Genomic DNA, 24,321 nt, shown 5'->3' with positions numbered 1-24,321 from the left:
GGACAGGCCTCCCCCGCACCCCGTTGCTAAGCCTGCGGACCCCGACTTACACACGCCGGTCTGTGTCCGTGTCCCAGGGCCCCGGGCTGGGCGTTTAGGAGCGAGCCTGTCCCCCAACTCGCGATTCCGCCCTGGGCAGGGCCCACGGCAGCCGTGGGAGCACCGCGTCCTGCCCTGGTCACTGTGACCCCGTTTCAGGGTCCCATTCACACAGGAGGCTGCAGTGACAGGCACAGGCGGGGCTGCTGTTTTCGCTAGATGGGGTGGGGGGGCCCTCCGGTGTCCTGGCCCCTCTGCTGTCTCCTCCCCTTCACGGCGCTCCCTACACTCAGCGCAGGGTCCGGGGCGCTGAGGCCACAAGTGTGTTCTTGGGGGTGGGGGCCCCAGAAATATGCTGAGGAAGTGGGCCAGACTTCCCGTGTGACTGGCGTGTGGAGGGAGGTTCACGTTCCAGGCCTGAGAGCAGCGTCCCTGGGCCCACGGTCCCTCTATGCAGCCCGGTGGGAGCCCCGCCTTCTCCAGTCCGGGCTGGCTGCGTGGCCGGAGGCACTGGGTGGGGAGGGAAGCTCCGAGCCCGTGGACCCACATTTACACCCGCCTCTTACTTACTACGTGACCTTGAGAGAATGACATGTGTCTGGAAGGCAGGCTTCCCTTCAGGGCACAGCCCATCCTGGGCACGCACGGGGCGGCCCGGCCTGTTTCTAACTCAGATCCCATCAGTCCCAGGAGGCCCGCCAGTTACCAACGTGGAGCTTTAAAAATATATATATATGAGAAACTTTAAAATGGAGAGTTCTAGTCTTACTTATATGTCTCCTTATTGACTGGCGGCCACTCGACTCCTGGGGCCTCAGCCAGCCCTGGCCACAGCCTTTCAGGTGCGAAGGGCCAGCTAGGAAAGCCGCCCTGTCTGCAGAAACTCCGTCAGGTGGGTAACTGGGCGCGGCCGCCGTGCAGACAGGAGGTCCCAGGCAGGCCGGCCGGCCACGCCTCCGCCCCTTCGGGGACACCTGGCACGTGCCCGAGTCTGCCAGCAGCACAGGCCAACTGCCCACAGCTCAGCCATTCTCAGCGCCTGGGCTCTGATGGCTCTTCCGGGACTGACTGCAGCCTCCTGGCCTGGCCGGTGCTCAGAGCCAGCGGCAGGAGTCCACGGCCACCAAGGGGACCAGCCATCTTAGTCCAAAATCCCACACGTGGCTGTTTGGCTTGGCCCCTGTGGTTTCTAAGGGTAGGAAAGTGTGGCTTTAACTTTCTACAAAAACAAGGCCGCACCAAACCACTGGGCAAGCTGGTGCCCACAGCCCACGTGGACGTGCCAGTTGTCTGCCCGTGGGTGCTGGGTGGGTGTGGCTGTGCCTGCCCCGTCCTGCTCCCCCTCACAGGAAGCCCAACACGCCAACCAGAGGGAAGGGCATCTTCACAGGAAGCAGCGTTCTTGTATCTTATTCAAATTTAAAAATCACATTTGGATTCTTCTACCAATATAAGCAGCACAGTCCTACGCAGAGCACACACAGCTGCGCAGAGTGGACCCTTCCGGAAGGAGAGTCACAGCTGGGCAGCCCTGAGGCCCAGGAACGTGCTGAGGCCGCCGCCACCCCAATAGGCCAGAGTTGGGTGAAGGCAGCGCCATCACGTGACAGCACCACTCCTGCCGGCCCCGCCCAGCCCCTCACCTCACCTGACAGCAAGGCTGGAGCTTCTCTGGCGCTTTAAGCCAGTGGTCGCCAACCTTTCGGACCTCACGGACCACCAGTTAGCCCCCCGCCTTTTGGCCTGTGCGGGAAGGTTGGCTTCTGCCCTTTTTCTAACTTCCCACCTCAGCGGGATGAGGGCCTCTGCGCACTGCCTGTCAGGCTGCCTTTTAAACTACCTTTTTCAACAGTATTAATTAAACTTAGAAACAAACAGGAATACAAAAACATTAATCCATTACATTTTATTATTAAATACATCTTAGATTCTTATCCCGTACTTTTACCAAAAGGCACTACAATTTTGGCAAATATCTAAATAACGGAACTATCGACCAAAATTCTGCAGAAGTTCCTGAAATGAGCCAGAGAAGCCCATGGAGCGGAGCTCACTGGCTCCCGCACAGAAACCTGACCCTCCAGCCGCACACCGAGGGGACCTTCCGCGGCCCCAGGTTCTTCAACGGTTCAGGGGAGGACTGCGTACACGCTGGCCCCGTGCGCATTCAGTGTGTGGAGGCGGCACATTCGGGTGGGGACGAGGTGACCCTTCCTGAGGATGGGCCTTTCACGTGTGCTCTGCTGCGAGCAGCCGCGGGAAAGCAGCTCCAGACGTGGACGCCGATGTCGCTGATGGCCCAGCAGCCCTGTCGCCTTCCTCTGATGTCCGGGTCAGCGCCATCCTGGTCCCACCAGGGCTACTAGGAGCTTATGAGAAGGAATCTCACTGTGATCTTTCCTGCAAAGAAACAGCAATAAAATCACTCCCGCTCAGAGGAATTCCTGTCAACCAGGACCTTCATGTGCCTCCCGCTCTGGAGATGGCCGAGTGCAGGGCAGGAGGGGACCCGCCACGTCTCACAGCCCCGAGAATGGGTGTGCAGCTCACACGTGGCTGAGAAAGCCCGCGCTGATACCAGAGCCCGTGTCAGAGCCACACACACGCCAACTGCTTCCAGCCTCCACACCCCATGACCGGAGTGGCGCTGCCGGCGTCACCCCGCACTCGCCCGCAGAGCTGTACGATTCTGCCCACAGCCACCACAGGACATACAGACGGTGCCTGCTGCACAGGTCTGGCGGCCAGCGCTGCGGCCTCTTCTCGGAGTGGAGTTGCAGCCTCTGGGCACTAGGAACAGGAAGGCTTTTTGCTCGAGGGCTCGACTCCTGTTCCTGCTGAACTGAGCCAGTGTGTAAATGAGAACTGATATCAGCTCAGTAGGCACCGGAGGGCGGGTCCAATCACAGCCGTAGAAGCAGTGCCTCGGCTGGAGCTGCCGTCGTCCTGGGGCTGCAGGAGACAGAGACCTGGGCTGCAAACACAAGAGAGAGTCACGGTGCCCCCGAGGAGCACGGGGCTCCACACGCACCCAGCCCCACGCACATGCAATCCCCGCGACAGTTTTCCTCATCTCCTGTGATGCATTTGGTTTTAGTGTTTTATAAGAACAACGTTTGCAGCGAAAAACACATCTGACCTTTCAGAGAGCTACCTAGTTAGTCATCGTTCTGTAGCCTTTCGGTACATTCCTTGCACTGGTGACAAGAGAAAGTGCATCGTCGGGCTGAGCAGGTCTCTCCTCCTCCAGAATCGGGCTCGCACCCGAGCTGACCACTCAGCAGCAGCCTCTGCCCCACCGGCTCCAACTTACTGTCCCATCTCACCTTCTCTTCAGGTGCAGAACTTAGCCACTGTGAACAAAGCGGAAACCAGTCACTGTTCACCAATCAGCTAAGCTCTGCACCTCGGCAGAGAGGTCTCCAGCTGGGCACAATGGGGGCGGGAGCGTCTTCGTGGCCGCTGGCTTCTTCTGTTTCCGGAGAAGAGCTACCACGTGCATCGTTCTCCCGCTGCAGAGAGCGAGCGGCTCTGGCTCTGGAGAGCAGCCAAGGTCGTGGTTGCGTGGTAATCCCTGGCAATGTGATTTTAATCTTAAGTCACAAATCAGCATGCCAGGAACCCAAGCAGCCAGAGCACTCTGGAGCCGCCGTGCCTGCGTGCCGAGCCCACACCGCACACACCTGGTCCTTGGTCACGAGGCGACGACATCACCTCCAGGCCTGCCTCACTACCACATGGTTTTATTTTTTTGTCATTCATTTCCGTGCTGTCCTAGAGGAACAATTTTTTAAATCAAAGGACTCAGAGATGCCCATACAAATGCCAGTGCAGTTTTGGAACACAAGCTAGGAAATGCACCGACAGGCCTCCGGCAGGGTTGGTGGAGACGGCCGTCCCTCCTGTCCCCCTGGGCTCAGGGATGTCTGCTGGAAGGTGCAAGTCCCTGGTCTTAACTGAGGGGGGGCAGGCAGAGGGGATGCATGTGACCCCCAGTTCATCTGGAAGGGGAAGGACAGGGAGGCGAGAAAATAGCAGACTCCTCGCCAGGCCCACTCCTTTGCCTGCTTGAGGCAAAAACTGCACCAGAGTCGTGAGAGCTGCGTGCCCACTGTGGTTCCCACGGCTGAGAACAGGGGACGGGCAAGAAGTCTGCCCAGGGCAGTTTCACACACTTTAAGAAACACAAACTCCCCGTGAAATTGAACATCGAAAGAGAAATATGACTTATACTGGTTACTATAGGAGGTTGGCAACAAGATAACTGCTCTGTTTTGTAAACTGGCCCATCCATGACCAGGGCCTGGAGCTGCCTGGGAATGCTGTTGGGGTCGTCTGCACACAGCTGTCTCACTACCAGAGGCTCAATCGCCGCAGCTACTCCTACCATTTCCTTTCCCAGCAAACACAATGCCTCGCCTCTCCTGGGAGGTGCGCACTCAGAAAGGTGTTCCTCCTCAGCATTAGGCTGCTTCCCAGTAAGTAAGGTTCTTAAATATCCTGGACAAAAATGATTTCCCAAGACAGAAGCAAACTAAGCGTCCAACAATGGGTTAAGAAGAACAACATAAACTATTAAATATCCATTAAAACTGTATTTACAGAGAAGCTATATAACATGAAAAATGATTGAGATCTATGGTCACGTTTTTAAAAGGATACAAGATTAGACATACCCTATTTATAGCATGTAAAACCTGGAAGAAAAACAGACCTAGAAATGATGGTTGTTAGAGAGAAACAACACACTTATAACCCCACAGTTCTACTTCAAGACGTTCCCGACCATTGCTAAGTTACTGTTTAAATACAGAGCTCTCCACGGAAAGCCTAACTGCTAGGATGTAAATCTCCACAGGTCAATTCCAAGCACAATTAACAGGAAAAGCAATTCAAATAATTCAGGACTTCCTGCCCACTAAGCCTGGGAGGCTCAGCTCAGCGAGCCTGCCCGCAGACGCAGCTCCGAGGCCGGAGGCAGGCTTTGGCGGGAGGACCTCCTCCCAGCCTCCCAGGTCAGCGGGGTCAACCTGAGCGACGGCAAGTTCTCACGCAGCCCAGGAGTGGCCACTGGCCTCGCTCTCCTGCGTCAGCCTTCACCTTGGAGGCCAGGGGCCAGCACCGGTGCTGGGCTCCTCAGTCTACCTCCTAACCATCCCCACGATGTGCTCCCCCAACTTCTGTTACTACAAGTGATAAAGCTGAAGTGGCCAAAGCTGTGCCAGGGAGAGCTGTCCTGCCTGGGTGGACAGCTCTGCTCCTGGTGACCACTCCCAGGCGCCCGCGCTGGGGCAGAGGACTGACTGCTGCGGGTGCTCTAGGATCACTGTTTGGTTCTTCATTTATGTGGCTCCTATGAGAAATCTGGTTAGAAACGAACAATGGGGCAAGGAATGGGAGAGTTTACCTCTTTAAAACAGCATCTCGGCCACCACCTGGGCTGAGCATCTGTCCATCTGCTCCTTGGTCAGCTGGAAGCACTGGCGGGCGAGCTGCTGCTGCCGGGCGTCCTCGCTCACCATCAGCTCCCCGTAGAGGTAGATGCCCATGGCCTGCAGGGGCAGAGGCCAGAGAGCATGAGACAAAAGGAATTATGTGTCCACACTTGCAGTCTGTTTGTTTCACACAAACGTGCTGGTCCAGAAATCACAGAAGACCCGAGAAAAGATAAGACAGTTGAATAGTTGTACTTGAGGAACCGTAGTCTTCAACTTCTCTTTCTTGCTTTCACTGAAACTCTTAAGGAATTCTCAGCTATCAATTCCATCAACAGAACCGTGGTGATTTAACTGATGACAAAGTGGTGACAGTGAGCGTTTCTCTAGCGATGGCCGTGCTCTGGAGGAGAGGGGGGCTCGGTGCAGCTAACGGCAGCACCGAGGTGCTGTGTGCATGTCACAAGACATCGCTCCTTCCCAGGACAGGTGGCCCTCGGCACTGCTGGGCCGCGCAGACCACCACGCCACACGCAGCCACGGGCAGGCAGCAGCATCACGCCACCCGGGAAGATGCCCACTGCTTCAGCCCAGCCGACCGCGGTCCCTCCACTGCGGCAAACACTGGCTCTTCTGTTCCAGACACAATGCTGCGAAGACCTATGTCTGCACTTTTCCAACAGTTTTAAAAAACAGCCAATTATGCTCTGAAGACCCAAAACCCCTCGGGTTCTGCCTCCTCTCTCCACGCTTGGCTGTGCCATGGGTCCCCTCTGCTGGGGCAAATTAAGAGAAGGACCTCAAAGACAGCGCGAGACAAAAACTTGTCTAGTTAGAGGCTCACGATTTCTTTCCCGTAAAGGCTGTGATGTGGTAATCCGTATTTAGGAAAGTTCATGGTTCTAAGTATATTACAGTTAACTCTGGTTTTCAAATAGACCTTCATTTTCTCCTGCATTTTGTCCTCCTTATACTCCACTCTGTGTTTCCAAACACCTCCTGCTCCACTGTGCAAATGTGACATTTCTTCTGGTACAAAGTCATGCATTTTTCTTTGTGGGAATAACAAGCCCTTCCGTGCTGGCAGCCCCCCATCTTCAGGCCCTCTCAAAAGCTCCTTTGTTTGCCCTGCCCCCGCTCTCCGCCCGACTGGAACACGCTCCAAGCCGTCGGGCCCTGGCTGGGCAGAAAGCTCGCTCATAGGCACACACTGGTCAAGCCCACGGGCCGAGCTGCAGGCTGACTTCCAGCCGCACAGACCCCGTGGCACATGTCCCGCCACGGACAGCCACGCCAGGACAAGTGTGGGTGGGCGCAGAGCAGCACGGAGGACATCTCCAAACATGGCCACCCACGCACGCTTCCTGCGGGCTCCTGGGAGGATGACCACTTTCCTCTGGTGAGCAGGGAGGAAAGTTCTCGCAGGAAAGACACTCAGCACAGGCCTGTCTGGCGTGACAGGTGCAGACAGACAGACAGACAGACAGACAGACTGCTCCCGCGGCTCGGCTCTCCATCTCGCCTTCTCACAGGCTTTAAGTCAGGACCAGCGAGTACAGAGAGATGCACCAGCATGACTGAGCCACCCTGGACCCGAGGCCTGTGATGCCGTGAAGTCTGCACAGGCCTCGCTTGGTCTCGGCCACGGCCACCCCAGGTGAACCAATGGTGCCTCTGAGGACCAGGGCTCAGTGCGCTCTCAGGGGAGAATCTGCTCCTACCAACCCTTCAGACTTTGGGAAAATGTTTAAGTATTTGTTACCCTTGGGTCCCGGACAGCCGGCAGCAGCACCGGCAGAACCTGAGCTGGGAGGACCTACCTGGTCCTCCTGAAGGAACCTCTCCACGGTTTTGTACGCTGTTGTGTATTTGTGCTTGACAACGAGTTCACACCACCGATGGCGAACCTTCACAAACGAGAGAAAACCCAGTAAGCAACACACCAGCAGGTTCCCTTGGCCGCAGGAGTGTCAGACTCAGAGCCTTCTGTGTCCCCGTCCCCGCTTATCCTCGGGGGTGTGTGCCAGGACCCGTGATGCCTGAAGCCTCAGAGAGGGTGGGCTATGACCAAGTTTAAGGCCTTTGCCACCTCAGCTAAGCACTTACCACACCGTGGCTGTAACTTTTGCAGTCTGAAGCACAAAAGCAAAACTGGCCCAAATTTCTTTTCCTTCTTCACAATTTCAAAAATAGAAAACCCGTTCCTACCACAGATCTCAGCAACCTCCGCTATGATTTCTTTCTTTCCTTATTAAGTTGAGAGCTTTCATGTTTTTACACTAAGGAAGCTCCATACGGCTCCTCTCTGGGGGATGCGAGCTCCGGCCCGGAGCACCGCACGGGGAAGTGCCGTTTCAGTGGCCTGACTGCAGAGGCCGCCAGTGACCCACGTGCGGGGAAGGCTCCTGTGCTGCCCGGAGACACGGGACAAAGGAATGAGTCACGTCCTGGTGGGGGACAGAGCGAGAGGGTTCGAGATTTCATCATTCTACTCAGAATGGCATGCAACTTAAATCGTAACAACTGTTTATTTCTGTAATTTTCCATTTAATGTTTTCAGACTGCAGGTGACTATGAGTAACTGAAACCACAGATAATGGGGGACTACTGTACTCTTTGGAGTTTATTAACATTGTTGGCACTTTCAGCTTTAAATTTCATTTAAATTTATTTAACCATGTTCCTCATTAGGAGGACTGTTAGTCAACTTCGGGGGAGGAAAGTGCATGTTTCAGTTGGGTGTTGTGATGTTTTTAAAGATTTTGCAAAACAACAGGTAAACGAAAAATGCAGCTAAGAAACTAAAGGCACATCCCCGGCCAGGCGGCAGGTACGCTGCCCACTGGGCTGTCCATGAAGGTTTCCTTTGAAACCACAACTTCACTTCCTGCAATAACCGATATGGTTCAAAGCTGCTGATGGTTACAACGAAGAGAGGGAGGCCGGACGACACTCCACATTCCTGAGAAGAGGCAGAGCGCCTCCTGGGGGGTTTGGGATGTCTGGGGGGGGACAAGGGGGGAGCAGGGAGAAGACCAACGTGATGCAAGCAGCTCGCACTGCAGGTTTGTACAACATGCGGAAAACAGATGAGCTAAAGGTGGGTGCTGTTTAGTAAAGACACTTTCCTAAAGACTGCCAGCACCCCCTCCCTCACACACACCCCTACAGACCATGTGGAGGTGAGACCCCAGCCCTGGCTGCCTCTGCTGACAGCGGCAGAGCCCTGGCATTTCTCAGCCCTGAGGCGCGTTCTTCACATGGAAATCCCACCTGGATTTGGTTTTCAGAGTCGTTTCAGGCCAATTCTACTGCATCACAGGTTATGCTCAGGTAGCAACGACCATGTTGGTCCACACTGTGATCCACGCTGGCTACACATGGAAGGGACTGTGTGCATTTGGAAAAGCCGCCTTCCATCACTCTGTTTTACTGGCCTTTAAAGGAACCCATTGGTGCCAATAGTAAAACACAAGCCATTTCAACGTTTTGGCCGGGTCCCCCATAAATTTTATCATTACCCACCAACCTGGCCAGATCTCTCCTTTAATCTACTATAAATAGATTTACACGCAATTAGGAATGAAGGGAAGAAACAAATCTTTTGGAAAGAATCCTTCCCGGGGCTACTGTGCTCCCCGACAGTGTTAATTCGGGGACTCTGGTGGCGCTGCCCTTGGCTGTGGGCAGCCAGGTCCTTTGAATCTGTAAGGAAGGGATACCCATGAGCTTTCACATCCAGGAGGGAATGTCAGAGGTGCATGGGAAGGAGCTAACAGCCTGGGGCCATCACCACGAAGGGAAGCTGCTCGGACGAGATGGGCCTCGGCAATCTTTCCATCTTCAATAGAACGCTCTTTCCTGTGCAAGCAACAGAAACTAGCAGACCATACATGGGCAAGGGCAGCCCCGGAACTGTTCTGAGCGGAAAGAACACGTGAACAGAGAGGTCAGCTCCTCACACATCCATCGGAGGAAGCCATTAGAGCCACCAGACCCACTCCCGCAACTCACGTCCAGGCCACGCTCCGGAGAGACGGCAAAGGGTGCCTCTACCCCTCGTCTTATCCCAGCTCATGGTCATCTAAACACCCCAGAACCAACATCCTGCCAAGCACCAGCAGCCTCTCGTTTGTGGGAACGGAGGCTCCCTGTGGCCACCAGGTGGGAGGGACAGTTAGAGACGAGGAGGCTGCTCGCCACGGCTCTGGGCCCTCAGGGAAAGCCTCCCTCTCACACCGCACCAGCTGTTAGTGGGTCACGGACGGTACCAAAGGCCTCTGTCAGCTTCAAAATGTTTGAACCGATTCGAATCCTGATCACACTGTGCCTTTGACAACGACTGCTTTTTCTCGTTCTACAACTTGGGGGAAATTCACTTTTTAGCCTGGATTTTGAGAATGGAGGTTTCAGTCTCTCATTGTTCCTTCCTGTGCTCCCCTCCACCCTGAATGTACACATACAGAAATAACTCAGCATTCATCAGACCCCCGATGGGCAGGTGGGGGCGGGATGCCCCCCCCAGCCCCCCCACAAGTGAAACAAGTTCCAGGGACAACACACAGAAAGAGGCTTTTCACATCAATATGGAGTCGGCACTGCCACGCCTCTGTTAAAAACAGTGTATTCTCACGATTAATAAGAGACCTAGTCTTCTGACCCCCGAAGGCTACAGGGCGCCCAGCCTCCCCTGCTCACCAAAGAGCAAACAGCAGGCCCTTCATCACCAAAGAGCTGAGGGCACGTCACCGTTTCCACAGCAGGACGCTCAGAAGACACCACAGGGCCCGCGCTGGCCATGGGGAAGGTGAGGTCCAGTGTGGGAGCCTCAGCCAGAGAACTGAGAAGCAGGCCTCTGAGGAAGGCTGTCCGCTCTGCATATCTGCTCTTCTTTATTTTCCGATAAATTACTGGGTGAGGTGGCACCGTTTCTCACTTCCTCGGTGCGATGGAAAATAACCTCCACGCATACCTACAGCAGCCCTGGAGCAGGAGGCGCCACGGCTCCCACGCTCGATCCCTTCATTCAGTCTCAAGAATACCCTGTGTGTACACACTATGTCCACGCGGACCGAATCCCACTGTACACACTCACATTTTATTACACTTCTGTCTCAACAGGGCTGAGAAATTTAATGACTTTTTCAACTACAACTCAAATTCACGAAGTCACTCTGAACTCATGCTAGAGATCTCCAACAAAAGCCTCGCGTCAGCCAACGTCTTAGCTGAACACCATCCGCAGTCAGGCTGCACAGAAGTAGGGCAAGGACGAGAAGGGCAAAGAGGCAGGCGGGGATGCAGGGCGTGGGGCAGCGAGGGGAAGAGGAGGAGAAGGGACGGTGCAGAGGGAGAGGCCTGGCTGTGGCGCCGCCTCCCAGGGCACTTGGAGCCTGGCTTCCCAAGGATGTGCCCGTCACCGAGCCTTCAGTGCAGACAGCAGCTGGGCCTGGCCCGTCTCCCGCCATCCAGTGCCAGGACCAGAGTGCCCCGGTACAGAGCTGTGCTGAAGGTTCCGGAACATGTGCGAGCTATTAGCATAGTGCCTGGCACACGAGTACGGAGGGATGATTAACGAAGGGGATGTACCTGGGGTGGGGGCGGGGCGGGCTAGAAGAGGTCAATGGGGGAAAAAGAGGGACATATATAGTTTCAACAATAAAGATTTTAAAAAGGAGGGCGGAGGCCCGTTTCTTCCCATGAAGTCCCAATGAAGTCGTGATACACAGATGTACGCACACAGGAGTGCACATGTAAACACTAATAAAAATCAGCTTGCAATCTGCTTCTCAATGTTTCTGCTTGAGGGACACTGAAGACTGGGTGCTGCCCTCCGTGCACAGCTGGGCTGTAACACAGCGGCACTCACCCGCCCCTGTAGATGGACTTCACAAGTTTCCAGGTTTCTGAAGCCTCTCTGAGCAAAAGGGGATGGGAACCCAGCAAAGCAAATGGTGTCGATGGGAGTCTCAGAATTTGGGTGGGAGAATGAAGAATGTTTGCAGAAGCCGATTCATGCCAGACCCACATTTGATAGCAGAACGAAAACCCTTCAATGATCCCTGAGCTGCACCTGGACCGTGTCCCCCCACAGCAGGGACTCCGCCAGGACAGTATGTCTGTGATAACAGGCCTCCGTCATCTGGGAGACCTGGGTAGACCGATGGCCTGGGTATCCAAGAGGAATTTTGCAGGAAACACACACATAGGCCTCTAACTACAAGGCTGATGGCTCATTTGCTCCAAATACATTCACAGCAGCCGACACTTATGTATATACACATGCATACACTCTCTATTTTCTGTTCCTTAGGCTGGCTGGTGACCTACTAAATTGACCTCCTGACCCACAGAGCGGTGCCAGGGTCTAACCCAGCAGCCCTGTCCGCTGGGCTGGTTGCTCTCACCAGGCCCGGCCCGGCCCTGTGGCGGGGATGCTGTGAGAACTGACCAGTTGCCGAGCAAGTGCTAGACTAGAGACTCCCACACAGGAAGTGCTTTTCATCTTAGCAGGAGCCGCATGCTTCGGCTTTATTTCCTAATTCAGAGTTCATTTTCATTGAATTTATAAAGCTGGGGAATATTACTTCTAAGAGCTGTTTGTTAACTGGTGAAATAAGGAGCGAGTGCCTGTCAGAGGGCTGCTGCTAGTTGGAGGGGCGGCCCTGGACGTGTGGAGGGAAGGGTCGGGGCAGGACTCTGAGCAGACTCCCGCAGGGACAGAGCGGAGGAAGTGGGGCACCACCAGGGAGGGGCCTAGAGGCCTGAGGGAGCTGGGACTTCTCGAGCCACCCCTGGGAAGTACACCAGGGGCCTGGGGCCTGGGGCCTGGGATTTTCCAAACTATTTGTAAAGACAGATGGCTCTGCCTTGTGCCAGCGTCAGCCTCGGTCACGTGGCATATGTGCCACTTGAAGACATTCTCACTGCCCAGAGGCTGGGCTGAGCCGAACCACGGGCTCAGAAAGGCAGTCCAGGTGAAGGAAGCCCTGGATGTCCGAGTGCCTTACAAATGGCACCTGCCGTGTGGGGGCATGTGTGTTCCGAGGTGACAACGGCATTGCTGATGTAACCAGGGGCTCCCCCACATTCATCGCTCTCTCCTGGAAACAGGACAAGAAAATTGCCAAAGGACCACCCCGCTCCCCACCTCAATCCCTTCATCCCGAGACATTTTAATGGATGCAGATCCAGTGGTCTGCTAGACTCCAGGATGGTGACGGTCAGCAAGTGTTTCCTGTCAACGGCCAGAGAGTGAGCATTTTTGCTTTTTCTGCTCATTTGCTGTTATATCACAAAAGCAGCCTGGACAATGTGTAAGCGATGGCCTTGGCATGGCTAGGCATGGCAGTTTCAGACGCATCTACAGAACAGGCTGCGGGCTGGCCTGGCCTGGCTCTAGTCTGACGCCGCTCTACCTCGGAGACCCGCGCTCCGGCTCCCAGAGTGAGTGCGAGCACAGGCAGTGGCACGTCAGCAAACGCCTAACCCCAAGCTACCAGCATGCGGGCACGGGAGCTCGGGAGCTGGCTCCCCAGCTTCAGCCTGGTCCTGCCAGGAGCACACCAGGGTGCTCCTGACTGCGGCCGGAGTCCCTGCTCTGTGGGTTAAGTTCCACCTACACGAGCACGCGCTCCAGCACTCCTCCTACCACGGTGTCTCCCGCCAGTCACGGGCCTGGGACGCATGCAGGTACAGGCCTGGGTGTCACCCTGACTTTGAGGAAGAGCCCCCACCCCAGCTCACGCCCAGTCTGTCCATGCCAGAGAGGTGCCCTCTGGGAATCCCCACACACCCCAGACCCCACATTTATTAACACATGACAACTCTCACTGCTCTTTTATAGCTTTTAACCCAAAGGTTTGTTTTTTAACTTCAATTTTAGATCATTTTGCATGAAGCTACTTCTAAAAATTATCATCTAATAAACTAATTTTCCGAGGTGGTTTTCAAACACTTCTTAAATGTAATTCTAACTTTTAATAAAAATATAATCTGAAACCCCAGTATATAAGACAGTAAAGAGAAGACTACAAGTGGGTTCTTCAAGCGGCTTCACTCTCCAGGCCGGGCAGGAAAACTGAAATAGGAAACTCCTTGGTTCCTGGAGGTGGAGTTTGAAGACCAGTGTCTTCTGAAGAGTCCTTGTGCCTGAGGAATAAATGGAGTCAGAGGGTGAGTAGACAGTGCTATAGGCAGACGACGACAGCCAACACCCCGCCTGGGCTCTGTAGCCAGTGTGCCACCCAGACAGAGCAGGCGGCGGTCAAGGTCACGGAGAGTGAGCGCGCTGCTCCGCCACTGCAGTCCTGGATCCGGGGTTTGGTTCGCTCACACTCACTGCCCTGCTTAAAAGCACCCATGTCTCCTGTAGGCACTGCTTCCCCTGCTTTAGTTTTAAATGTTTAAAAATTGTAACAGGTACCTTTACCCAGAGAACCCAATGAACCAGCCATTCAACCGAATTCATTCTGACTTCAGCAGCAGCAGCAGCGGACACATTGTTTGTGTTCTCCCTTCTCTCCACCGGCCACAGCTGGAGTGAGTACTCAGTCACTCCACAGACGTTCACTTACAACACTGCAGGGTATTCCCTCCTGCTAATGCACTCCAGCCCCTTCAGTCCTTCGGTCTTATGGCACCAGAAAGCTCCAAAATGGCTTAACAACCTTCAGAAGGAGGCTGTGAGGGGCAGCAGACAAAAGGGACAAGGAGGCCTGCGGTCACCATGGGGCCCCACCTCATCCAGCACACCACGCACAGTCGAATGAGCACCTCTTTGGCCGGGAGTTCCCATCCCCGCCTGTCCCTGCACCGTCACTACCTCAGAGTGCGCCTGACAGTCGCTCCAGCTCAGTGCTCTCGGGACTGCCTGCTTCCTCGCTCGCCTGCTCCTGTGTTTACACTAAGAGTCAAGCCTGGGAGAGTGGGGCCAGGGCCTGTGGACTGTCCCCGGCCCTGTCCCAAGGCCTGGGACCCAGTTCGTGCTTGATAAACGTTTCTCAGTGAATGTACCACTTTAAACATCTCAGAATGCTTTCCAGCTACTCTGAAATTAGAATGCACAGTTGGAAGCTGTAAAATGCTTTGAAGAATGCCACCCATCCCATTTATGACAGGAAGCGCTCCCCTTTCTTTCTAGTCCTTTTGATTTCAGAATTTACTGCTGAAGAGGAAAAGTCTGCCTGGGGAACATGATCTGGGAGGCCCATTAAACCTCATTTAGAGATCCATTTTATAAGTGTAAACAGAAAGACAAGGCTCATGGCTTTTGTGAGTTAATAAGTCTAGCACTGCAGTAAACAAACCTGCTTTTTCAATTTGCGTCCTTAAATTAGATTTAACTTTGCTTTAAAGTGAGCTTACTGCTGGTAAGGGAAGCCTGCCGGGCAGCCAGGAGTGGGAAGGCAGCCGGGACAGACAGTATTTCCAGCAAGTGTTTTGTTTGGGGCGTCTCTGCTGGTCCAGTGTGGCTCATCTGCTCACTCTCCTGAGAAAAGATAGGAGAGCCGTCAGCTGAAAAGGACAGATTTCCAACATTTTACTTTGATCCTAGCACTTCCCATTTTTTCTCTCACCTTACTCAGTCTTATTCTCAAAGGGCTGCAATTGTAACATTATTTTTCTAACTAAAGGAAATTAAAAGCCACTCCATTTGCTGTCACAGAGCCAGGTTAATAAATCCCCAGGCCCGGGGTTAAGACAACAAAGGAGGCATCAGAGGCCCTGGCTCTTTCTCAAGGGCTCACACTGACCTTGCTCAGTCCGTCCCTCCGCCCTCACCTGCCTGTCAACTGTCTGTAACCGGCTGTCCCCAGTGATAACCTGAATGGCAGCGGCTGCAAGACAGGGTCCTCTGCCACCTCTCCCGGGACCGCTCTCACAGCGATACTTCTCAGCAAGGGCCAAGGGCATGGAGTGAGGCGAGGCAGAGGTGACGACACACCACATGCACCCTCTGAGGCAAATGCTAACCCGTCTCCCTCCTTGGAGAGACTATTTTATTTAAGGACATTAATGCCATTAGTCAGCTGGCTCCAAAGGGCAGAACTCGGAAGCCCATGTTGGGTCCTCCTTGAAATACGCCCGGTTTGCTTTCCTTCCGTCAACACTGCACTGGCGCACTGCGCTCTGATGTGTCAGCCTGCAATCAGGAGATAGCACACTCCACCTGCTTTTTCCGTTTCGTAACAGGTGACACAGGGCCTCTGCTGAAAAAAGGACTTTACTGTTGCCACAGAAGTGAGCACAAGTACATCCTCTGACAAGCTCAGAAGGGACCCGTGCCTGGCCACGCCCCCCCGGGCCCCCAGGGCCCCCACGCTGCAGGCTTTGCCACAGTGGCCAGAGGCTGGCTCTCCCGTGGGCTTCACCACGGGCTCCGCTGTCCCAACCACCGCGTGTCGGGCACTGGTAGCTGCTGCTCTGGAAACCCTGGAGATCCAGGAAAAGTCCTCTCCAAAAAGTAAGTACTGGGCACTGAGGATAAACAAACAGAGAGGCTCTCTCGGGGCTTACAGTTCAGTAGAAAGTTTAAGAAAAATTCAGTAACCGGCAAGTGTAGATATCCATGTCATGGAAGGACTTAACAGGGTGCAGTGAGGGAAGCGGGGAGACCCCGAGGTGTGGTCAGAAGACTCCATGTGACACTGCTACTGGACAGGGCCCCTCAGCCCTTGTCCAGCCATTCCATGTTCCACGAAAAACCATCCTCTCTTCTCCCTCCTTGATGCCGTTTCTCCCAATGGCCTTCCCTAGCGGAGCAAGCGAAATGCACTCAAAAAAACAAATCCCAAGACTTCAAGGCAGAACTAAAACCATGAAACTCTTAAGAGAAGACACAGACCTAGGTCTTCCAGACCTTGAATCAGGCAATGGCTTCCTAGATGTGATACCAAAAATACAAGCAAAAGAAGAAAAAATAGATAAATTAGATTTTATCAAAATGAAAACTTCTGTGCTTCACTGTCAAGAAAGTGAAAAGAGCCATGGCCGGTGTGGCTCAGTTGCTTGGGTGTGTCCCGTGCACCGAAAGGTTGCCAGTTCAATACCCGGTCAGGGCACATGCCTGTTGTTTCGCTCTCACATCGATATTTCTCTCTCCCTCTCCCTCTCCCTCCAAAATCAATAAAAAATCTAAAGAAGAAAGTGAAAAGACTATCCACAGAGAGAATATTTTTGCAAATCATACTTGCTAAGGAACTTGTATCTAAAATATATAAAGAACTACTATAACTCAGTAATAAAAGACAAATAAAGCCATTCAAAATGAGCAAAAGATCTGATCAGACATTCTCCAAAGATATACTAATCTATATAATAAAAACCCAGTGGTCGTAACGCCATAACGACCAAAGACCGATCACCAGGAGGCTGCGTGTGCAGCGAGGCACGCGTGGTGGGCGGGGACTTGACTCTGGGTCCCGCAACGCTGGGGAGACTTGGGGGAGTCCTGGGTCTTGTGCGATTTTGCGCGCTGGGTCACTAGTAGTCAATAAGCACATGAAAAGGTATCCAACATGATGATGTTACCAAGGAAATGAAAATCAAAAGCACAACGAGATATTCTTTCATAACCAAGAAGATGGCGAAAATAGAAGAGACAATAACAAGAGTTAGCAAGGATGAACAAAAACTGGAACCCTCATACACTTGTGGGAGGATATAAAATGGTGCAGTAACTTTGGGGTAGTTTGGCAGTTAAAACTCAAAAGGTTAAACAGAGTTACCATGTGACCCAGCAATTCCACTCCTAGATACAGACCCAAGAAAAGTGAAAACACATCCACACAAAACGTCTTCACAGAAGCATTATACACAACAGCCCACAAGTGGAAACAATCCAAATGTCCATCAACGGATGAATGAATAAACACATGTGGTTTATCTATACAACTGAAAATATTTGGTGACAAAAGAAAAAGACGTGCTGATACATGCTAAAACACGGATGATTACTGAACATACATGCTAACTGAAAAGAAGCCAGCCACAACAGTCACATATTGTATGTTTCATTTGTATGGAAGCCCGGAATAGGCAAGTCTATAGAGACAGAAACATTAGCGTGGGGCCGCAGAGTGGGGGCAGGGAGAGATGAGAATGACCGATGAAGGGTACAGGGTTTCTTTTGGGGATGATGATAATGTTCTATCGATTTTGGTGATGTGTACAACTCTGTGAATATGTGGGTGAATTGTATGGTGTATGAATTATATTTCTCAAAAGTCTTATTAAAACCCAGGAATCAAGTTGGGGAATGCAAAAGGTACTATTCTAGGCAGTCCATTCCTGGGAAAACCACCTGGTGTCCTGCCGGCTGAGCCAGCTCTGGGCTGCTGCTCACGGTGGCTGGCTCCCCTGATGCCCGCACACGTCCTGTGCTCAGCCTGGGCATCTGCTTCGACCAAGGTGGGGAGACTAGCTGTCTATGGAACTTAGACCGCATGGGTCAAGGCTGCAGCAAGGCAACATGCCGACCAAGTAGCTTAACATTCACTTGTAGTGCCACCTTGTAAGTTCAGTTGGTCTTTAAATGTCAGACCCTGACATACAAAGTACCACCATTTGCACATCAATAGGTGTACGTTCATCCTTTAAAACATGTGAATCCGACGTAATTGCATTCTCTTTGCTCTCAGGCACCAGCATGTTCCCACGTCAGAGGCACAGGCGGCCAGGGACTGTGGGATCTCTAGAGCGCTGCCCCTCCCTCAGGACCGGCCCGGGGAGCTGCTCCAGCTGCTGGGAATGCTGAGGCTCAGACTATCTGCAGTTCGCCAGCTCCACAGCTCCAAGGCCAGACCCACTGAACTCTCAGATCCTGGTATGCCACGGAAACAGCGAGAAGAGAAAGATGCACAGGAAGGCACCGGAGGGGAAAGCAATCGTGAAAGAGATTTGAGCATGTTGGCAAAAGTGAGCCTTCTAGGGCAGCGGTTCTCAACCTGTGGGTCGCGATCCCTTTGGGGGTCGAACGACCCTTTCACAGGGGTCGCCTAAGACCATCCTGCCTATCAGATATTTACATTACGATTCATAACAGTAGCAACATTACAGTTATGAAGTAGCAACGAAAATAATTTTATGGTTGGGGGTCACAACATGAGGAACTGTATTTAAAGGGCCAGAAGGTTGAGAACCACTGTTCTAGGGCACCTATGGCACATGTTACATAAAAATGTGGTCCAGTTTACAGTTGTGAAATGATGGCAGTGCTCACAGACAACGGTGTGCTCCCTTAGCACCGATTTTAGTACAGAAATCTAACACAAAGGTGTGTACACTACTGACGGAGGCATGAAAAGGCCAGGAGCACCAATAAAACCCTAGGTCTTGATTTCTTTAAAGCCAAAAGGAACATGAGCTGTATGGGCCCATCGGCGCACCTTCCTGAGAAAGTCTGCAGAGACCGGGGGACACGCACCGCGGGGCAGACAGCGCCCCTGGCAGCCGCTGTGAAGAGGACCTGCTGCCCAGGACAGTGGCAGAAGCAAACGGCAAAGGACCACAAGCGACCGGAACTTCCCTAATTGAGTCTGGCTGAGCTGTAGCTAAAAGCCCAGGTATTGATGCTCTTTTCCTTTTATTTACAAGCTCTAAACAGTATGACTTGATTATAACTGTTTACTTACTAGGTCCTTTTCGGAACAATCAGGCAGATTTTGCCATCAATGGCTCACTTGTTTTCTTTGTCTTTATTATTTACCAAGCATCTGACCAGCTCAACGTGCTGTAGTAACCCTGGCCTCCAGAATAAGAGCGGAATATTGATTTAAAAGGTGGAAGTTTTTTACTTTGCCATTATTTACACCTGCTTTTGAAAAATTGTTTCGTTGCAGTATAGCAGAGGAGGTGGTTATTTGTTGCAAGTTTCCACAGAAAACTCCCAGTGGCACCAGCGTGAGTAACAGATAAAGAAAACTCGAAGGAAGCAATACCTAGGGATAGCTTCCCAATCCTGAAGGAAATCTAGAACGTTTGTTTCATAAGCCAAATACAACAAAGAAGACACACACGTAACTAAAGAATATGTAAGAGCTCTGTTCTTTCCCACATCGTTAAAGGCGCCTGGTTTAAAAAGATAGGTGTGTCTAGAGCAGTGATGGCGAACCTATGACACGCGTGTCAGAGGTGACACGCAAACTCATTTTTTTGGTTGATTTTTCTTTGTTAAATGGCATTTAAATATATAAAATAAATATCAAAAATATAAGTCTTTGTTTTACTATGGTTGCAAATATCAAAAAGTTTCTATATGTGACACGGCACCAGAGTTAAGTTAGGGTTTTTCAAAATGCTGACACGCCGAGCTCAAAAGGTTCGCCATCACTGGTCTAGAGCCAACTAAAGAAATACACCCCGCTCCCTCTTCAATCCATACCTGGGCCAGCTCTCAAACTAGGGAAAGGACAGCAGCGCTGTGTCAAAGGGCAGCTGTGCCCTTCACACGCACTGCCCTGACTTTTAAAAAACCAATAGTCACACTATTTATAGCTCACCTACTCAAGTTCAGATTCATCAGCATCTGACCAGGTCAAGGGGCCAATGAGCTGGACCCCTGGTCCCTGTGAAGAAGCTGTGACAGGGCCCAATGCTGGGTGGCAGGTGTCGGACTGCCTTTCCGGAAGCCCCGTTCCATCAGAACCACTTCACTAATTGCCACTCACTATTCTGACCCCCCACAAGGGCCTCTTGTTTATGTTCCATCTGTCAGGACAGTGCCTCCTGACAATACGGGTCATGACCTGGGAGGGGACGACCTGGGAGGTGATGACCTGGGAGGCTCTGGGACACTGGTGCACCCAGGGAGGCCTCCGGGAGGAAGAGGCACAGCCCAGCTAGGGCAGCACTAAGACGGGGTGGGGCTCCTCGCAGACCCTCCCGCCCGACCGCCGGAGGCTACCTCCGACGTGGGGTACAGGGCCTGTGCTCAGCAAGGCCAGTCGGCCTCCATGCTGCTTAGATTCCCATGGAGCGGACCAAAGAGGAAGAGGCACCCAGTTCACTACAAGGCATCTATCTCACTAACAGAAACGGGAACTTCCTGAAGCGGCAACAGAGCCAGCGATGACACCTCACCTGTCCTCTGAACTGGCCGGATGCTATCGGAAAAGAACCGGGAGGAGAGGGAACAGAGCCCCCCGCTCCCGGCAGGTTTATCCTGGAAGGGGAGGAGCTGAACCACAGCTGCTGCTCCTGCTGCTTCAGGGACGTGCCGCCGGGCTAGGCCTGGACTCTCTGCCCCGTCGACGCCTCTCCAGCAGACGGTCTGCTGATCACGAAATGCTCTCCGTTCACAGGAACTATGCTTTGGCCCAGATAAAATTTAGAAATGAGCAGTAGAGCTGTCAGACCACTGCATGCTGGGAACCATACCTTCCACCTCTGGGCTTCAAATAAATGCTGTCCTGTTTTCTTTTCAAGCAACAGTGCTTCTTAGGACACTGCTCTGAAATCTGGGCCCTCCCGCACATGTGGAACCCACCCCGGGAGGGGCCCTCTTACAGGGTTGCAAGGGCTCCTCAGCCAGAGCAGGAGGGAAGGCAGTGATGTGGAGAAGGCCTGCAAGGCTGGATGTTTTCCCATTCGCAATCGACCTTGAAAGTGTCCTTTCCAGAGCAGAAGGCGCCGGCCATGGCTGAGCGGCGTGGCCCTCTGTGCACTGTGGTGGAACAGGTTTGCCTCATGCACTGACTGGCTTCTCTGGGTGTGCTTGCTCCTACTACTTCTGTTTTGCCATTCTTTCTTCTTCCCAGCAGAGGTTCTGTTCCCACCTCTCGCAGGCTCTGTTCTCTGGGCCCGCGGAGGGTGGCCCTCACTGCTGCTGCCCCTTTCCAGCTACGCCTGGCTGCTGTGGCCCTGCGTCCGGCACTGCGAGACCAGTGAAAACACTGTCCTTGGTGAAGCAGTGGCTGCTGGAGCTGTGTTCTGACTGGAGTGGTTTTGCCGGCACCAGACATTTGGCAATGGTCTGGGGACATTTTTGATGCCAAAACTGGGTGTGGGTTACTCCTGGCATCTCATGGGCAAACACCAGGGATGCTAAACATCCCACAATGCACAGTGGCAATTATCCAGTCCACATGTCAGAGCAAGGTCCCCCTCCCCCCACACACCCCAAACCTACCAAGCCCCTAGGATCGATCATTCTTTACCCGTTAAAGTTTACCAGAGGCCTAGGAGCTCTTAACAGCTGGGTAGATTACTACTTTTTCTCCCTGCCAGTCCTGATAGATTAAAAGGAAAAGAACAGCTAAATAATAAAATCTGACCATTTTACACCAATTGAGAGATGGTGAATCTCTCATCAACAGAAGTCACATGACCTTGAATGCTCACCAACTTTTCTCACGACAATCCTGTGAAGGGGTTATGGCATTTTAAAATCAATTTACTGCATCACAATGCACTTTTTTTTTTTTTAAAGTAAACGAAACAGGAAATAATAGAAAATATAAGAGTAAAGACAGTGTCATGAAACATTCTTTGCCACTGGCTGCAGTCAAGAAGCCAGGAGCCCGCAGCCTTGTCTAGGCACTGCTGTGCAGACGAGGAAAACGGGCCGGGAGAGGGGCAACGTGTTGGGATCTGGGCCCCAAGTCCGTTTGTTGTGAAGTCCATGCCTGGGCGTTCCAGGAGATGGAACATGGAAGAGTTGCTCACATGCGCATGAGCAGGTATCCGTCTTCTCCTCACCCGGGGCCAACCACGGGGCCCCCGACAGGGACAGGGTCCCCTCACTCTGCACTCCAACCTGACCTCGGCAGCTTCTTCCTTCCAACCAGCAGTGTTTCCCAAACACAGTGAGAGGACAATCCACCCGTCGCAACATCAGGGCGGGGCATGCTGCCGTGGGGCCTTCCTGAGCCATGTCCTCCACTGACTCCAAGACAGTTAGGGTGACGAGTTCGGTTTCTGAACTTTCAAATAATTAACTTGAGGTGAGTCCCCAATTTTGAAGTGCCCAACTGCAGCCTGTACAAGTAAAGTTGATTCAAGGTCAGCCATGCGCTCAGGGAAAGAAGGTCACAGAGCCACATTCCATGGATCTTCGCTCACTACCAGGGGGCGGCTCTTTTACAGCCCAGGAGACCTGCTACAGATGCAGAAATTCATGACTTAAAATGGGATCTTAGAAAATGTCTTTTGTTCCAAGAATCCATGTCCAATATATTTTTAGACTTTTATGGCTCTAGTTGAGCCAATATGCAAAAAAACAGAAGACACATATTTCTATGAACTAAGCTTCCCTTCAGCTCATTTTCCGTCCTGGTTAGAGCCGGCATCTGGCTGGTCGTGTCGGACTCGGGATGTGAGAGGTGGCTGACCCCAAGCTAGTGTTCCTCTCCAGGTCCAGGAACCCAAACATTCCCAGCAGAGAGCCCCGCTTTCCAGAGGCGGAGTGGCCACAAGGCTGGGGTGGCTTAGGATGGATGCTTTACTCTGTTCGTCCTTGTGCACTTTTCCTTTAAGACTCCGAACACGTGGTATCCCTTTCCCCAGAGCAGACCTGGGGACTCACATCCCAAGGAGGACAGGCCCTGTAACCTACCACCTCAGACGTGAAAAAAGCTGGCGGGCAACACAGACCAGGCATCGTGCTCAGAAACTCTGGTACCAGACCAGACATCCTGTGAACACAACCAAGCACAGAGCAGAGCAGCACAAGTAACACAAATATTGAGCCACATAAAGAGAATATTAAAAATAAACTTCCCAGTGGGCTTGCACGCATCCACACACAAAGAGAAGGAAGAAGGAAGGAGGAGGGAAGGGGTGGCAGGGGGGAGGGAGGTAGACAACAGAGAAGCAGCTGAAGCAGCTACTGAACGAGGGCCCTGGTCTGTGCTAGGACAGGCTCCTCACGCGAGCGAGGCTGGGCGACCTGTGGAGAGCGTCCGCCTGCCAACAGGAGCTCTGCAGCGATGGGTCGATCAGGAATGAGCAGTGAGACTCAGCTCCAAGGACACGTGAAGTAAGAGGCTCACCCCTCGGAAAGTGACTTCCCATGGGGATGTGCTCAGGAAAAACGCCAGTCCGAAGGGGAGTAAGGGGGCCTTCCTGTGCCTCCAGGAAATACGGGGAACACACGCGCCGGTCATGCGCACTCCCTGCTGCGCTGGGTTTCACACAGACACCCAGTCCAGCGCTAAGGTCCCAGGGGCGCGAGCACTTCCCCCAGGGCGCCCCACAGCCTGCCGCACTCCAGGGTCTCCGCCAGCTCTCAAAGGCTTGCTGTTTACTACACATGAGAGCCCCGACAATGACTGAGACTGTCCTTACTTGTTCAGGCCCAGGAGAAGCACCAAGAATAAAGTCAGAATCCTCAAGACGTTTCCCACCAAAAAGTCATCCTTTCTTCCATGAAATGTTCTGTCACTTAGAATAAAGGCAGATGTTATTCTACTAAATTCTTGCTAATCAGTGTCACAGTAAGTCACACGTAACCAATCATGTTCCTAGAAAACTGTTTGCCCAAAATCCTGTTGCTTTTCTGCTTCTGAGTGACATTTCAAGGAAACGCCGGTGAGATGGACTGTCAGTGCAACTAACTACACACGTGCCAGGACGAGAGAGCTGGGGAAGGAGGCACACTGTGACAATGAAAGCCCAAAGGGCACAGGCCTCCAGGCCCCCTTGGTCTGGCCCCTGCCCACCCCAACGCAGGGGTCAACAAACTCCAGATGGGGCAGACCCAATCAACCACCCGGCCCCCGGCTAGGAGTGCTGCATATGTTTTAAAACAGTTCAAAGAAGGAACGACAAAAACAAAACGAATTATCTTGAGACGTGGTAATTACATGAAATCCAAGTTGCAGGGTCCATAACGTTTTCCTGACGCACA

At 52.8% G+C, this 24,321-nt stretch overlaps 1 protein-coding gene and 1 long non-coding RNA gene across 2 annotated transcripts in view; both read right to left on the bottom strand.

The window, feature by feature from the left end:
* Positions 1-1,920: 1,920 nt before the first annotated feature.
* The window catches only part of LOC102260525 (chromosome unknown open reading frame, human C9orf3), a 333,222-nt gene continuing 310,821 nt past the window's right edge, over positions 1,921-24,321 (bottom strand). The window contains exons 15-17 of the mRNA XM_014545703.1: positions 7,295-7,381; positions 5,447-5,591; positions 1,921-2,439 (exon numbers count right to left, since the gene is read on the bottom strand). Coding sequence (XP_014401189.1) covers positions 5,451-5,591; positions 7,295-7,381 — 228 coding nt within the window. The 3' untranslated portion in view covers positions 1,921-2,439; positions 5,447-5,450. The remainder of the gene's footprint in view (positions 2,440-5,446; positions 5,592-7,294; positions 7,382-24,321) is intronic.
* On the bottom strand, positions 13,435-23,398 carry LOC106727377. The gene is made up of 4 exons (XR_001363559.1): positions 23,387-23,398; positions 16,027-16,126; positions 14,841-14,964; positions 13,435-13,625 (listed from the first exon to the last, which is right to left on the bottom strand). It is a non-coding gene; the product is annotated as an uncharacterized LOC106727377 (long non-coding RNA).

The sequence above is a fragment of the Myotis brandtii genome, unplaced genomic scaffold, assembly GCF_000412655.1.
Source record: "Myotis brandtii unplaced genomic scaffold, ASM41265v1 scaffold419, whole genome shotgun sequence".
Lineage (NCBI taxonomy): Eukaryota > Metazoa > Chordata > Mammalia > Chiroptera > Vespertilionidae > Myotis > Myotis brandtii.
The sequence above is the reverse complement of the archived record's forward strand: the minus strand, read 5'-3'. Positions and strand labels throughout refer to the sequence as shown.